Source organism: Anopheles coluzzii, chromosome 2 (assembly GCF_943734685.1).
Source record: "Anopheles coluzzii chromosome 2, AcolN3, whole genome shotgun sequence".
Classification (NCBI taxonomy): domain Eukaryota; kingdom Metazoa; phylum Arthropoda; class Insecta; order Diptera; family Culicidae; genus Anopheles; species Anopheles coluzzii.
This window is the reverse complement of record NC_064670.1, coordinates 10,625,499-10,643,470: the sequence shown is the minus strand read 5'-3', so window position 1 is coordinate 10,643,470 and position 17,972 is coordinate 10,625,499. Positions and strand designations below refer to the sequence as shown.

The 17,972-nt window shown below is 47.7% G+C and overlaps 1 protein-coding gene across 6 annotated transcripts in view; it reads left to right on the top strand.

Moving 5' to 3' along the window:
- Nucleotides 1–17,972, top strand: part of LOC120948514 (hemicentin-1) — a 194,028-nt gene that overhangs the window by 151,001 nt on the left and 25,055 nt on the right. For all 6 annotated transcript variants that reach the window (XR_005750957.2, XM_040364925.2, XM_040364927.2 and 3 more), the window contains 2 exons: nt 3,722–3,884; nt 9,902–10,123. Coding sequence is in view for 5 of the 6 variants with exons in the window: in XM_040364925.2 (XP_040220859.2) it covers nt 3,722–3,884; nt 9,902–10,123 (385 nt within the window). In the remaining variant the exon portion in view is untranslated. The remainder of the gene's footprint in view (nt 1–3,721; nt 3,885–9,901; nt 10,124–17,972) is intronic.

Below are 17,972 nucleotides of genomic sequence, written 5' to 3'. Positions count from 1 at the left end.
ATCTCCACACCAGCCTCCAACGTGCCGTTCCGTCCGCAGGGAACCCTCGTGATGTGATCAGCAGCAAGACCGACCGCCAAACACGCAAATAGAACGACTTTTGACGAATGGAGCAAACAAGGTCACAGTGCGACGTTACTTCGTCATTTTCTTCCTGTGCCAGTGGCGTTATCGATATTAATTGCTCTTTAGAAAATTTCTCCCGAAACCGGCTGCGGCCACCACAGCACATCGGGCACGCAACAAGCTCGTAAGGGGATTGTAAGCCAACCCTGCGCCCGCGCGCACAGAGTGGCGCCCACTCAAGCACCTTTGCTCGATCAATCATAATTTGGCCACCATTATGGCTGGCTTTGGCCGCTCTCTCTCTCTCCTGCGCCCAGTCACGAGTTGGCGCCCAGGTGTGCCGTCCGTTTCGTGCTGTGATTGAAGAGCGGTTGCTGGATGGATCGCGTTCTGCTGCGGTTCATCGCTCTGCCATCTGCCCACTGCTGTGCTACTTCTCCCCGTTGGGTCAAAGGTCGAATCGTTTTGTGGTTCTATCATTTGTCTCCTGTAAGCCCTCAAGAAGGGCTTACATCATCCGGAGCTACACGGGACGACAGAGACTGCTTGACGTTCTGAGTAACGTTGGCAAATTGCAAAAAAAAAACTCTAAACCCTTCCATCCTTCGAACGGAAAGCAATCGCAATCGGTTGCTGAACATAATGCTGCTGTTTGCCTGTCAGATTAAACACGGGGCGCCAGCCGGCCCACTCTGCCCGTCTCTTGTTCGCGCGGTACACCGCCCCGTGTCCTGTCAGCGCAGTGTCGGGTGCATCGCGTTCCTGCCGTTCGCTTGCCATCACGACGCTGTTTGACCGTTTAGCAAAACAAATCGCTCACCGCTCATTTCACTGTCAGACGGGTGACCCCGAGCAGCCAACAAACGCTCCGGCTCCCATCAGCACTGACATGCCGGCAGTCAAATGTGAGTTTATAATTTCTCACCACCGACGCTTGATTAATTATTGTGTTTGCAAACAAAACACCCGCACACGGCCAGCAACGATCAGTTCGTGCCAACAGTTCCCAGTTCGGCACGTGAAGAATTTATTAATCAACGGCAACACGTTCGACGGCGGCGGGGAAAAAAAAGATAATTTGCCCGCTTCAGCTGGGTGCTGTAATTGAAAAATAATTTCCACTTTTGCCAACCTGCCTTTGGAGCGGTGTCTTAACGGTTCCTTCTTATTTTTTTTTTCCTCTGTATTTTGCCCATTATTGTGCTCTTTAGAGGGGGCTTTTATTGTTGTCCATGTTATTCCGTACCGCGCAACACATAATACATTGACCCGGTCGAAGCGTTCCCGCAATCCGAGTGCCGTTTGCGAGATTGGTTTGCGTTTGTTTGATTTACGCCACGGCCCCGGCGCGCGCCCCTGTAACACCTTCACAAACCCCTTCTGTATGTACACACACACACACGAGCGCGCGCCGATAAGTGGCCCGGTCAGACCCGTCGGTCGGTTTCGTGTTGGGTTGGGTCGGAGGAAACAAACAAAAAAAAACTGTGTGCTGAATTCAATTATCGTGCTCATAAATCACGTGTACAACACTTTGGCACTGTTCAGTCGATTGCTCCCTTTTTTTTTGTCCTCTCGCCCTTTTGATGAATCGCCGGGGGAAAGGGGGGTTGTGGAGGGATTGGAAAATTAAAATGAGATCAAGCTTGGCGCAGGGTCCATACTTTTGGGGCTGCAAGAAGCGTGGGAACGAAAGAGAGGGGGAGGGGGGAGCAAAAGAGCAATGCGGAGGGCTGCGGTGGCATTTGCAGCGATTAATAGTCCGTTCGATTCGATGGTTTACGTTGCCTCACAACCACTTAATGCAATTAAGCTCGTTATTTATTATCATGCTGATCGAAACGGCATCCATCCATCCGGGTGTGGGTTCGATGTAGAGTTTTTGTGTGTTTTTTTGTTTTGTTTTTGGAGGCTATGCTGTCCGTGTTTTACCCATTTGTTTGCAAACCTTCGTCAAAGTAGTGTCCGCGGCTCGATCGAGCGGTACCGATTGCCAATGCGGTTATTTTGAATTATTCCAATTAAATCTATTATGTGTGGTTCGTGTCGAAATTGGATTACGTTACAGGCATAATTCAGTTACGAACTGGGTCCCGCGTGGCTTTCGCACGTGTGGCGTGGAGGGCATTAAAACTGTCAAATGAACAAGCGCGTAAAATAAGTCTGTTTATTGGACGTGGTAATGACTCACACTGTGGCACACTGAGGTGAAACAGTGAGCTCAATGTTTTTTTGGTTTTGTTTTTAATAACAGGTTGATCATAATATTACCGTTCTGCCGTTACTTCTTTCGCATAAATACAGTTTAATCCATGCTGATGGGAAGGTTCCAAACTGAACATCGCACGGCTACGCTACGGATACAGGCAGGTCAAGTAAACAGTAACATTAATCGGTTTAATTGATCGCTGCTGTCTGTAACTCAGCCCTACCCTATTCGGTACACTAAAACACTTATTCTAACTCGTGCAAAGCATGGCCAACTTACTCAAAAGCCCACACACCAAACCTTCAAACTAATAGATTTACCAGGCTCAATTCTCCCCATGCATACGTTGGCCCCTTTTCCAAGTATGCCCGCGCCTACTGATGCACTGATGGTTGTGCCGGCGATGAGTGTCCTTCCAGTGGGAGCAGTACTCCAACTGTTTGGGTGGTTTCGCGTTTTTGTTTGTCTACAGGCAATGTTTTCTAAACGCATACCAAAACAAAGCACACACACACACCTCGTAGTAGCGTTGCGTGTAGAGCGCGCTGAATAAACTTCGCTCGGTGCCCTGGATGCCCCACGGGCGCTACATTAACTGCCGACGCTGGACACTGTGCATTGTTTGATCAGCTTGTTGCCGATGAGTTGCTGTTTGTGCTGCGCGTGTATGTGATTCACCTGAAAGTAAACCCTCCCGCCGACTGGGTGCTGTTTGCAAAAAGCGAGCTGAACCCATCGACCGTAAACCGTACGACACAGCGCACAGGCACAAAACACAAATATTTTGTCTGGCCAGTCGTAACGGAACGCGTCGGCTGGCTGCTGGTGCAGCATTACTTTACGTGCGGCACCGTGTGCATCCGGTGCGAGCAGGCGAACGCAAACACACACGCTCCCGGAGCGATCGAAAGCGAGCTACGCCTAAGATAGGCCAGCGCCACTCCCGCCTAGCTCTGCGCGCACAGTTCTGTCATGTAAACATGACCTCGCGGCAGCAAATCATAACCACACTAGCCAGCTCGCAGCCCGCACACGCTTTGCCGGATTTGGGGCAGGATAGTAATTACGGGGGGGAGGCGCTTGCCGGCCTCGGTGGCCAAACAAACCAGCAAGCGATTATTGTTCACGCTCGTTCGCCAGCAACAAGCCACATGGCTGGCACCGGCACTGCGAAACTGCGTCCGACATTTTAGTTCCATCCCTCTTCCCACCCCCCACCCCCCCTCCCCAGTCACTCGATAATGCCACTCGCCAAAAACAATGGCAGCAATAGCGACAGTCCTTATTAAGCAGTCAGCATAATGAAACGCCCATAAATCACGCATTTATTATTTCATCTCCCACAGTCTCGCATCGAACTCATCGTCCCACTAATGTGCCCACACACCCGCGTTCTCTCTAACTCTCTCTCTCTCTCTCGCTTTCTCTCCCCCACCGACACTCTAGGAGCTCGACTACGGTACGATCATGTGCTGGGCGGACAATGTGGTCGGCCAGCAGAAGGAACCGTGCGTGTTTCATCTGATTGCGGCCGGCAAGCCCGAGATGCCGTACAACTGTTCGCTCGTCAACCAGACGTCCGAGTCGCTGGAGGTCGACTGTGCCGAAGGTAATTATTTCACCATCATTTGTTTATCTCATCAGCTTCAGTTTATTGCACACACACACACACACACACATTATCGGAGCCACTCCCGCTTCCGAATCGAGTTATGTGTGGACAATGGATTAACTGAACCTTTACCATCATCATCCGAACACGCGCGCACCCCTGGTCTGTGTGAGGTCCTTGCGAGGAAGTGGTTTAGGTTGGTGAAATGGACCGGTCCGGAATGACTATACATCGATTCGGAATGGTGCTGGCCACTGGACACACCTCACAGCCCAGCTCGGTCGCCATGTCTTGAATGGTGTGGTCAAGCCCTGAGGCGAACTGCTCCATTCGTCCCCATCAGGCGGTACCATCAGGAATGCATCAATCAGAAAACGATGATGTCGTTGTTGTTGATGATGACGGTGCCGGTGGTTGATGGCTCGATGTTTTACATTGATTCATTTATTTTGCACCACCCAGATGGGCAGTATGGGCGGAAGCCATTCAATTAAGTTGCAATGGATATGTATGACTGGACATGGCAGAGCGGACACGTCCATTGGCCTGCAGAGCTACACACACTGAAAAGTACATCCCGGTTTTGCATGTTCACTTGTTTCCATCAATCGTGTGTATGATGAGTGCGACTGCAAATAAAAATTGTTGTCCTTTTCATTACTAACGAGCTCTGCGGGTTTTTATTTTCTTTTCGCTCCAACGTAGCTTGTTGTAAAAGAAATAGAACACGACATTAAGCCGGAATGGCACGCTCGAATCATGTAGCTCCCTACCCACAATCAAACAAGCCATCCTGTCGACGTTCTTCCCAAATTCCTACCATTTTCCCGATTAACACGTCCCGTTAACACATGTTTTGCCCTTCGCGGTGAGAGCAAAGGTCAAACACATGCTTTCTTTGCCGCGGAGCGTTAATCTTGAACGGGCTCAGCCGAAGCGTTCTGCGAGCACGGGAATGGCTGAAGGGTTGCCCCGTACCTATCGCACAGTGGCTTCCACTGTGGGACACTAAGGTTTTTGCCGCACCAACCGATAACCCGGCTTCTGTTGGTGGGCATTACATCGAAATGAAGAAAAAAAATCCTCGTGCTATGCTGTCAAGGTCACAGGAGAAATTAACTTTAATCAATACGACTCTCCCCTCCATTCGTACCACACACACACACACACACGCTCACGCACGCACATAATTAACCCGGCTTAGGTCACCACCGACTGGAGCAACCTTAAACCGAGGTCGCGCGCAAAAAAAAAGCAAGGCAAACCACCTCTGCCTCGTCTCTACCTTCAACCAATAAAGGTACGACACGCACACACACACACACGCTATCCATGGATCCAGAAGGACTTTTATTACTTCCATCGCAAACCATGACCGTGGACCGTGGCATGATGGTGCCGTCGCTTGAACCATTGGAAGTGGGAGCTGGGGGATCCAGCAGCAAATGACTTTGGTGAAGTGGCCGAGGTGTTGAAGTGCCACCGAACCTACGAATTGTGTCCCGCTGGCCGAGTACATTCGAATCCTTGTTGGCAGTGCGGTAGGCAGAACCCGGGGAGCGCCCCGACGAAACGCGGCAGACGATACGTTGAGCGCACGCAACCAAAACGAAACTCCCGAAGGCGTCGCCCGATCCACGAACGAGCGATAACGAACTACGGTGTGGGATGGTGCGACACTCGTCCTTAACATGTGGCCGCTTCTCTTTCTCTCTTTCTCTCTCTCTCTCTGTCTCTCTTGCTCTTTCACTTTTGGATGGCTGTGTTGGATGTTGGATCCTGCGATTAGATTTTTAGAACCTCCAGTCCAATGTTTCCCCCGACTGTCGGGAAGGAACGGACCAGAAAGCACACCAGTACAATTCCTACAGTCACCAATGAAACTCACCAAGGAGGGAAGGGAAGCAAACGTGTTGAGCTTCGGTGCGTACCATTAGCGACCGAAGCCATCCATCACGACGAATGTCGATGGCGAGGAATTAACACCCGTTACTCCCAAGGGTGGCAACTCTTTCTCTTTATGGTTCAACCTTTCGGATGGCGCACGCGTCCACCATTACGGGCAGTGTGGCCTTCTCCCTTCTCGATAGCTGACCGAGCCTGCTTCTTCACCTCCTGCCCGCGCTGGCAAAGGGCAGCAATGAACGCCGTACACAATTTCTCCGCACGGGGTGCAGGTGCCTAATGGTGCAATAAAACCGATTCCCTCGATTGATTGCCATGGTCTCCGTGGGTTTGGCGGAAAATTTCTTCGTATACACTTTTACATACCCCTTCGGCGAAGGGGGAGGGTAGGCTGGTCGGGGCACACATTAGCTTCCTGGTAATTGTTGTTGCCCGGGTGTAAACATGTGCAGGGGAATAAATGCCCAAACGCTCCACTTGATATTGGAAACACGCAGACCACCGCCCGAGCGGTGATTCAGTTCGCCGAAGCAATGTGGCACCCATTAGAGCGTTGTTTTCTACTGAGCAGGTTATGGCTCAGTATTTTATAAATGCACACCGAAAGCAATGAAGTATTCAATATAACAGGAAAAAATCAATGCGACGTTCAATGCAATTTTCCATTAAAAATTGCTCTTTTGCGGCGTAAACGATTTCTACTCATCGGTCGTTAAGCGTAACTTTCAACTAACGTTTAAAGTATTTGTCTCGTTACATCCGTCCTCCTGCACCGGCAGCCAAATATGCTCTCACATACATACACACTCATTGCTTGGTAAATTAAATTTTCACATTCCTTATCAGCCACCGGCATGGAAATGGGCGGCGTCCATTGCAGGGCAAGCAACACTCGAAAACCCGAACCCTTCACGGGCAAACGGGTGCACGTAAACGGGAAACACTCGCTGTTCACTGCTCCTGCTACACTAGCTCTTGCTCCTGCTCCTGCTGCTCCTGCACAGCAACCCACATAAACTTCGCTCCAAACGTTCCTCAAATACCATTACCGACTTGTTACCCCGTACCCAGGCGACGCCCAGCCAAGTTGTCCACACACACACACACGCAAGAACCACCGTAAACTGTCATCCCCGCATCCATGGAAAAGATGAAGATGTGATCAGGAGGAAGGTAAAGAAGAAACCCCAACCCACCCAAAAGCAAAAAGCAAACCAACACCGAAAAGCAGCGCCAGAAACCTCAACCAGCTAAATGATGGCGGCACATCATTAAAGTGGTTCAAAGTTCTTGGCTGCTGCTGCTGGTCTTGACGTTGCCATACCTGTGAACTACCTGAACTTTTCATCCACCTCGAAATACGTTCCGAGGAAGTGAACGAATCCTTAAGCGATCCCAGACACGATGTTTGTCTTCCACCGGTGCTTCTTCGCTTCGCCTCAGTCCCCAAACCAATGCCTAGTCGCGCGGATTCACAAGTGCGGCACACAGCACAAGAAAGGAGCCCAGGGATAGTGCCCCGGAGCTGCTGTATGGAAAAAAACTATGGCTCGCCCCACAAGTGCCCGGGGCCGCACACTGCACTGTGCGAATATCTCATTCAAACGTCGCATCTCATGACAGTTTTAATTTACTGTAAAGTCATCGAATTACCACAAACTCTTTAGAGCGCTCTCATCCACCCACTGGCGGATGGCTGAAGGATGCAACGGTGCCCCCTACTTCGTTCCCTTGTTTGCGGGGTGGGTTTGTTGTGCGCTGGAATTCAACAAATAAAATTAACGTCTAGAATGCCACCAAGTCGAACCTTCACCCTTCCTCGCTGCACAGCAGCCATTTTGTTACGAGTTTAGAGTAACGATACCCAATGCAGCCAAGCACGATGCTCAGCTGACTCAGTGGTAAGCCGTGCGCTTGCTGGACGGTTTAGTTAATGTCGTACCAAGAGAAAGGAAACGAGAAAAGGGAAACAAAACAAGCAATGAGCAGGGTGAGAAAAACGGAATATTTTCTTTTTTTAATTAAGGGGACAGTACTGTGTTGAGTATACGTGTGTGTGTGTTTTACGTGTGTATGAAATGAGAGACATTTCTTCTTCTTCTTTGGCACAACAACCGCTGTCGGTCAAGGCCTGCCTCTGTACCCACTAGTGAAACGAGCTTGGCTTTCAGTGAGTTATTGTTACCATAGCAGGATAGTCAGCCCTACGTATGGGAGCACGGTCTATTCAGACATTTACCCCAACATAAATACCATTTTCGTAGCCCAAGAGTCAAAACAACTATATTTAATAAACATAAACATCATAAACATTATTTTGGTAATAAGAACCGCATTGAACAAATGGACTTTTTTCAGGCATGTTTTAATGTTCTATCTTCGATTGTTATCAATTCCTCCTCAGTTTTGGATTGATGGAAAATTGTTGGAGTACATCTTTTGCAGACACTGTTGCACTGTTTGTCCGGTTGCATCGAATTCCCAGCCAAGCGCACGCGGCGATGTAGCCGCATTTTTCCTTAGTCTTCATCTTCAGCGTCCTTTGGAGCTTGTTATCGCACAGGGTCGTAGGCCATTCGGAACCGAGCTTGCTGTCGATGCTCCGATTGTTTTCTAAAAGTGACAAGATGTTATAGCTGCAAGGAACAGGCTTACAAAACGTCCACAAACTGCCGCACAAAGTCCGTTTTAGACTCTACGGAGTGTCGTTCTTTGATCGCTTTGACGCTTCTGAACGAAGTTGCTTCAATGTTTTGGCTATCGCGGTGTTCAACTGATCGAGCACAAATATTTTAGCTGCTAATTTATGGATTACTAATATTTGAAGCGCAGTTTCACCATTTCAGTGCGGGTGAAGGTACACCCATGACAACAAAATTGTTCATTTTTGTTTTAATTAATTGTTCATTTGTGTTATATTCTTTATCCTGCAAAGACTTATCAGTTGGTTGCGTACCTTTAACAACCAATCAGCAACTGATGGTGATCGGTGTAGTAACTCAATTTTAGAATTGACTGTAACTTATTTACATAATCCTCTGAATATGATGATCAATATCATTGCTTTTTGTGCCCTTTTTGTATGCTAAAACCAAATTAAAGACACTTTAACTTTCAAATCACACCAGTGAACAAAATCCAGTACAGCTGATCCACTGTAAATTCCATACAGATTGAATCAGCTCCCTAGCTGTACACGCAATTGGGACGTGGAAACGGATTCGAAATGGAACAAAAACTTAAAACAGCACGGTAACATTGTATCACATGGTTGAGTGGAAAAACAAAAGCAAACAAAAAACGCTCAAAAACACTCCCGCATCTAAATGCATTTGCATTGCACTTTTTGTATGATTCAAAGGAAAAAACAGTTAGCTCCGGTTCATTGTTGCAAAACCCCGTACTCAATCGCGAGCCATTATGCGGGCTACAACAACATTGTTACAGATACCGTCACAATAATCCGTCCGCCCGAAGCAGCTGGCTGTTTGCATGCGGCCATGGGCGTACATGGGAGTGCAGCAAGGGGAAAGCAAAATAACATTGCTCTCACGAGTCAACCGTTTGCCCCTTTTTTGGTTCACTTGCGTGGGCGAGCAAATTGATACGTTACAAAACAGAACCTCAAAATGACAGCTCATCACAAAAACACACGCGTAGTGCGGTTGTTCATGCGGCAGGCGGTGTGCCAGAAGCAACGGATTTATTGAATGGCCGGCACGGCCTTGGGGCGACAAACAACTAGGAAAAATAGCTTTTTGCAGCCGAGTGAAACGAACCATTTCATTTGGTCATTAAATTCATTTCCAACCAGCAGCTTGTGCGTGTGTGTGTGTTTTTTTTTTTTCTTTCGGTACGCACAATCTCCTATTCCAGGGATTACGTACAAGCCTGACGTACCATCTCTCGGCCAGAATGCATCTGGTTCTATTGCAATGAAGGCAAGCTTTGTTTTAGAGGTGCGAAACACATTTTGCGAGCTTATTTTGTAGCTTAACCGAACCAGATAATTGTTCAAGAGGCTTTCATCCTTCCGGACCAATGCTTCATATAGCTTCTTTTTGTATTCTCACCTTTTTGTATTTCTCCATTTCTCACTTCCCCCCCAGGCTTCGACGGTGGCCAACGGCAGTGGTTCGTGATGGAAATCTACGACCTGCAGTCGCACGCCCTGCTCGCCAACGTGTCCTCCAAGCTGCCAATCTTCACCGTGAACGGGCTGGACGCCGGGCTGCTGCTCAAGATCGTCATCTACGCCACGAACATGCGCGGCCGCAGCGAACCTATCCTGCTGCAGGCGTACACCCTCAAGGCGGCAGAAAAGCAGACAGGTAAGAGCGACTGCTCTGATGGTTGATTCAAGGCGTCATACATTGCAGCACAGGCACTTGAGCGGTTTACAGCCGTTGACAGCAAAGAAAGTACCTCACTAGCTGAGTAAAAGCGCATCAGAACGTAGCAATGCGGTTAGTTAGCTAGAACAAAACAAGACACAAACACTACATCTTGCTTGTGTAACATGCAGCGGCATATATTTGTATATTTATTGAATGATCGACGGACCTCAAAAGCCCTCTCGATATATGTAAGGGTACAATAAGAATATAACATAAATAGTCACACGCTTTACAATAACACAATAATAACAACAATAACAATTACAAGCACGCTAAAGATTCTGGCAAGAGGCGCGAAGTAAATTAATGCGACTCAACACATTTGCCATCGTCATGCCGGGCTCATACGCATCAGATTCCGCATTCAGAGCAAGACATATACGCAAAAACGGGTCTCGGGAGGCGAAGGCGGTCCTTGTCTCTGCGATGGCCAGCATCGCCCGAGGGCGGAGAGTTCTTGCGGGCACGTACAGCTGTATCGACGAGAGCTGTGGACAATCGATGCTACCATTGAGAAGCCCAACGATAAAAGCCAGCCCAGCATTTCGTATTCGGTCGTCGAGTTGGAACAAACACCTTGTTGTGTAGTCGTTGTTGCTGCCCCACGAACGGAGCGCGAAACGGGTAGCCCTACGCTGGATGGACTGCAAGCGCGCAAGCCCCCGAGCAGAGGAGGGCCACCACACAACGCTGCCATACTCCAGCACTGATCGAATAAGAGCACAATAAAGAGTTTTGGTGCAGATTGGATCAGAGAGCTCGCGAGTCATGTTAACGACTAAACCTAACAATTGACTGCATCTTGTCACAACGTGATCAAGGTGTTGCTCAAACGTGAGTCTCGCGTCGACGAAAACACCCAAGTCCTTGACACAATCGACTCTCTGGAAAGTTTGCCCGTTTAGCGTGTATTTTGGTATTTTGGATTTTGGTGTCGTCCGCATAGAGCAGGTGATTATCCGCAGGAAAGATCGTGGAGACATCATTTATATAAAGAACAAATAGTAAAGGTCCCAGATTGCTGCCTTGAGGGACGCCAGAAGAAGCACGGAGGGATCTAGATAAATGGAGCCCCATCCTAACGGAATTAGTGCGGCCCATTAGGTATGATCTCAGCCAAGCAACTAGGGGATCTGGGAGGCCAAGTCTGTCGAATTTTGCTAGTAATATGACGTGAGATATCCTATCGAAGGCGGCTTTTAAATCGGTGTAAATGACATCTACTTGAAGGCAAGCATCAATGGATTTATGGCAGCTACTGACGAATTGCATAAGGTTTGTGGTTGTTGATCTGTTAGGGACAAATCCGTGCTGATTCGGGCTGATGTAATTGCGGGCAGAGGCCAGTAACGGTTCATAAACAAGCAGCTCAAGCACTTTTGCAATGGCCCCTAGCGATGTAATGCCGCGATAGTTAGATAGTTAACGATGGCGCTCACCGGGCCAACATATCTACTCTACATCATCATCGCGCTATTTTACCTACCCCTTTCACACCACAAAAGCTTTGGCACGTTCATGCCGCATGCTTTTCAATGCAATAAAAATAATAAATCGCACCTCAGGTGAGTTCCATTCAGACTGATGGTTGCAGTCGTCGAGTTCAACTGAAACGCTGTGGATTTTTGTTCACTCGGTTTGTGTGGCATACCATATGCCCACAATAGCATTGTATCGGACAGCAGATATGATTTTTTCTTCTGTTAAATGTGGAGTAGTGCACGTTGTTCACGACCTGGTTTCATAGCTTGAGAACATTCGCGGCATAGGAATCTCTTACCTCGGCTGTTCAACTACAATTTCAAATTTTCCCAACAAGATCTCTGATGCCACTTCGCGCGGGGAGGCTTATTTTGTCTTTCTGCATCGCCAGCAGTGGAAACAAACCCACTAGCATTCAAGGGCCAAGATGCATTGCACGAACCGGTGTAGCTGTAATGAAATTTTACAAAAGTTTCCCCTCGCAATCTCTCTTCCTCGCGCCGTCATAGAGAAAAAAGAGAGCTCCATCTAGCACTGGAGCACAAAACGGGCCAGCGTAAGTGGATGGTATCGGCTCGGACAGGCAGCTCGTTAACACTTCCGCCAACAGGCGTAGTTGCTGCCGGGTATTGTGATTGAGCAGCGAAGAAATTATACACTGGGAAAACTGGAGTTTTTTTTTCCTGGATGAAGCTGAGAGCGCGAGAAAGTAAGAGGATTGATAGCACAGGCACACACACACACACACACACACACACACACACACACACATCCGCGCGCGACAATGCAGATGGTTTGCACTTGCTCTAGACAACAACGCTCGGCTGGCCAACTACCCAGCGACGGGGTAGTTGTAAAGAGTGGTTTAATCTTAATTAATACCATTATATTGTATTAGATTTAATCCCTAGAGGGAAGCTTTGGAAAGGTTTTAATGGTGAGCCGTTGGGAGGATTTTGCGTCCATGCGTCCAGGTGCTGGTCGGAAAACTCCATAGAGAATATTTTGCCGCGGACCCGGGTTTTCTAGTTTGTACAGCTTCAAAGCGCCTCCTGCGGGGTGTTCGCTTAGCCGTGGACAATGGTGCTGAGAAGTAGATTATACCTTAAGCTGGCATGGTAAATAAGCTGCCCCTATTGTTTCTAGGCCACACCCAGCAAAGGCTGCTTCTGGTGGGTGTGTAAACTGGCAGCGTTTGTGGCGAGCTTTGGCGAAATATAGTTGAATGAATAGTACAGTATAGGATACGGTAAAGTCCTAATGAATTAAGCTCTGGAGGGAAAGTGATGCATCACTATTCCGTGAATGAGTTATATTGGCCAATGCAATTGCGCAGTTTTCTATTGATTGAACACAAATCGATAACAGTGTTCTTGCAATTTCCAAACAAATTAAAATGCTTTCACTACCATGGAAAATATTGAGCCCATATTAATCGCATAATAACGGGCACCTTCAACTGGCAATACTTTCGGGCACACAATGTCTGCCCTTGAAAACAATTCTCTTCTAAGCGGCTCGTCACTATCGTCCTGCTTAAACACTTTATCCTACAGGAGTTACAAAAACCGCAGGCGTAAAAACTCCGTCCAAACAAAGGGCAATCGCAGCTCCAACGCTTTAGTGTACCAAAGGGCCGCAACAAACACTCGGGCAACAAAGTGACCCATTCCCCAAACACTGCCCTTTCTCTCTCTTTCTCTCTCTCTCTCTCTCTCTCTCTCTCTCTCTCTCGCTCTCTGCCACAATCATTGTCTCAACTCAACTCATCAGCGCTAGAGTTGTTTTGCTTGTACACCCTTTATTGCATTGCAGTGCAAAACACTGTCGCTGATGGTGCAGCAAACGAAAGGGAGGAAGCCCGTCTCACCAACTCCTAACCCTAAAAACCCTCATCTCCGCTACCCCATCCCGAAATCAATGTTTGCAATAACATTGAACCCGTGTTGATCAAACGAACGCATGCGGAGAGTGTGTATGTGTGCCATTGCGAAAGCAAAGAAAACCAAACAAAAACACTACACATTTGACAGAGTAGCTCATTAAACACGTACACGGCTGTACCCTAGCCACATTCAGCATATCTAGAACATCATTAAATGTATCCTCACTCACACACACGCACCGACTAACCCGTCTGCCAGCTGGGTGCCCACTTCAAACGCACTGCAGCTAGCGATATACTCTGCCAAACCAAACAACCAACCTGAGGTTTCACACACGCACACGCCCGTGTCACGACCGCACACACACACACACACACACACACACACACACACACACACACACACTGCTTGCAGATAAATAAACAAAAAATCACATTATCTCACCCGGTACGCTCGCAAGCGCGGTGAATCGATTGCTAATCAAATAAACGGATAATTATAATTCGCCAAATATGTATGTACGCTTTGAACCAACCCTCCCGCCCTGCCACCACCCACCAAAGCGCGATTCAATAGCCGATTCCGTTTCCATGCTTACCCGTTTGACTAAGAGCGTAAATGTGTGCGCAAATCTGCCCGTGCGCTGGATTGTGGGTTCAAACGCGACCTCCGCAGGCCCCATTGCGTGGGGTGGTAGGCGCCATAAGCCGCCAGTTTGTTGGCTGGCACCTACCATCGCACCCAAATTCTCCCAGTTCTCTCTTTCTCTCGCTTCCCACCGGTGCCAACTTGGCCGAACTGAAATAGTTGAATAATCCAAATTATTTATTATTAGCAGCGTGATTAATTATTCAATAATTCGGTAAAATAAAATGTCTCGGGTGCGGCACCGCTTGCGTCATGCCACCAGCCCCGCCAGCGTGCGGTAGGAGCACGGACGTGTTTCGAGCGGGTTAAATTATTTAACTTCGTTACTAAAGTACATTCGCAGGTAAAGTGTGTTTTTTTTATATTTCTTTCCTTTGTTTTTGTTCCGTCCGTTTAATTACGCCATGTCGATTTTTTGGTTTATGTTATGTTTTCTTTTTTATGGCGTAAGGGCATACTGTAGGAAGGTGTGTGCGTGTGTGTGCTGGATCAATTTTTTTGCGCAACCTATAGTACACCTTTTCTGTTCGCGCTCCATGTCGAAACTACAAACCCTACAAAGATTTTATTTTTCTTTCTCAATTTTTCATCCCACCCGTTGGCCGAAGCTTAAGCACTAACCGGAGCGGGGGAAAGTGGTACCGTTCGGTCATAAATAATACACAACTCACCCTACCCCACACACACACACACACACATACAGACATATTTACAATATTGCGATCCGTTCGACCGCGTACTGCGGAATATGATTTCCCAACCAGCCCGACCCTTAACGTACTATTGACACGAATCCGCGCGTCTAGGTACCGGGCAGCAGCAGCAGCAGCGCGATTTCCATCTCCCATTAGTGGCCACCGAAAACAGAACAAAACACAAACCAAAAAAAATAATAATAACAAGAACGAACAATGGCACCGGCACAGTGCTGGGTAAATTATGATCCCGGAGCGATTGCGAAGGCATCCTCACAGGGCAGGACAGTGGAGTGGAAAGGCAACATGGCTCCCAATCACGGATTGTAGGTACTCGCTTATGTACGGTATCGAAACGGTTCTTAAGCTTTCGATCGGGTTAAATGATGATCGAAGCGAACCGTCGACGAGAGTGGCGCGTACAAACGGGACGCTTTTAATAGTACTAATAATAGTACGATAGCGCATGACAACCTCCTCCTCCTCCTCCTCCTCCTCCTTCCCCTCCCCCTGTACACGCTAAGCCCTGTAAATTTATTGAAACTTAATCAGATTACGCCTCCATCGCCGCAATCGGAGTAATGCGCCAATATTGCGTTTCGCTGTTTATCGATTTGTTTTTTCCCCCTCCCATTCCCCATGACGGCGTCACGCAAAGTCGCTGTCAGTTTAATGAGCCACTAAAAATAACTCAACGCCGTACGCGAACAACAAGAAAGAGCAAAAGAGAGGAAGCTTCGGTGTGCAAATCCCTTATCACAATGGCCCCACACAAACGCACTCATAACGGTGGGTCAATTGGTTGCCGGGGAAAACCCTGGGACTGCACGCGTCCCGATTTTAACAGCACAAACGTACAGCTTAATAAATTTATGCATGCGTCGTCCTGTGCCTTGGTCCCGGGGCCCCGTGGGTAACCGGGGTTTTTATCAACCGATCAGCAACCGATACCGCTGCTTACGGCCATTTGACGTGGGGTTCATTATTGGCACACGCATGGGCTCTAGCTCCACCGGGATGACGGGTGGACCGCAAAGCCCACACACCGGAGCACATGGGGCATCAGAAATAGATATAATTTTGAAAAAAAAAAAATATTTCATTATACCGCGCTCGGAAAATGTGGCTTTGATAAGCGTCGATGTTGCGACATTTCAAACCTCAAAGCACCGATAAATGTCGCCCTTGCTGGTGGAAAGAGATTTTAGCCTATGGTTGGCAAATTATCAACCTCGCAACAGTTCGATAACGCGCGCAATTGAAGGCCCTTGTGTTCCGTTGGCTCTATATATCGCGCGAAGGTGTGGCAAATTTTGTGTTTTTTTTTTCAAAAAAAGATGACACAAAAAAGTGTATAAACAATTTGCTAAAGCAACTTGTAACTCTTTTGTGTAGCAAAAGGTAGAAAGTTTCTTTGAATTGCCGTACACGCTCGTGAGTGTATCGTTGCTAAGCATGGATTCTTCCTTCCATGAAAATACGATTCGGGGAACAAGTTCCCTGCAGACAGGCACAATGAAATGAAATACACGCGCTTTTGGAGCGCCATCCTTTTTGGTGCTTGAGAGACCTATCCTCTGGCCTTCCAGCGACGTTTGATTCCGTTCCCGGAAATCGGTTGTTTGAAAGGTGAAATGTTGCTCGTTCCTTAATAGAAAATTAAGCTGATGCGTCTTTTTCTTATAAGAATCCTACAACGTTTTCACGTTGCACCGAGCTTCGTTCAAGCTGATGTGGCTTTTTTACTATTTAACATTAACTAATCATCTACTGAATCCATTTTCTCTCTATATCACACACTCTCTCTCTCCTTCTCCATCGCTTCATAGTTTACTTTCGATAACCTCTTCATTAAACCGAAACCACTCACGATCGGTTACATCGTCGCCAAAGGGCGACGCTATCCAAAAAACTTGTTAAACCAATTGAACTCGGGCTCGTTTCGAGATGCAAATTATTCTCTCTTTTTATTCAACTGTTTTGCATTTAGTTTTTTTTTCTCTCCCTTTTTGAACAAAACACTCCCACCACATCCACCATCGCAGCCATTCCCACCCCACACGGACATCGCACTTCAGTTTCGCGGCAATCGAATTTGGGTGCCATAAATGCGCCCGGCAGTTGTTAGCAAAGGGCAGGCAGGCAACAACCCACAAAAAAAGCACACACTCTACCATAAGCTCCTGCCATAAAATTTATATTCACTCTCGCGCTGAATTAGGTGCAAATTTAGTGGACTATTTTTTTAATGACCGCCCGCTTTTCCGATCGTTTGAGCATCGGCGAACGGTACAAAAAAAACGCGCGCGCGCGTTCACACACAGCGCTTCTCAAGTACACCTTCACCCGCAGCGCATTGAACGACCTACAAGTTTGCTGGGAATGGGTGGGTTGTGTTTTTTTTACTTTTTTTTTGTTCTCTGGCCCAACTGAATTTGGACTTTTATTCTCCATTTTATACGTTTCGTCTGCCATTTCTCGATGAACCGAATAAAACCATTCACCAGCGCCGTTTGAAACCATTGAGCGTAAGCGAGGAAATGAACACACAAAAAAAAGGTGAAACGCAAAAGATAAAGCTTTTCCGTTGGCAATATAGAGCAGCAAAAAAAAACCCCCCGCGCCACAAACGCTTCGGATGACACGGTTCCGATAACGAACCAAGCACGAAACGAAGCCAAATGGTGGCGCACCCTGGAGAGGCGGCAGGGCGAAAACAAACGATAAAACGACAAACGGATAACGATCCGTTATTGGGGAAGTTAAAATTTTATTTCATTTATCGTTCTCACTTCTACGCGGGCCGCGAAATATGGATCAATTTTAAAAACGACCGCACGCCCTGCGAAGGAGCCCAAGCGCAGGCAAACAACGACACCAACAAAAATGACGACAACAATACCCTCAAACAACAAAAATAGACACCCGAACAGACACGTGAAAATAATGGCTTCCCACAGGAAAGACAGCCAAAGCAAATGGAACGGCAATCAATTTTTCTCCCCCTTTGCGCCTCGAATTCGGAAAAGAGACTTTCGCACGCGGCACGAGATTTTCCCTATTCACGGTCAA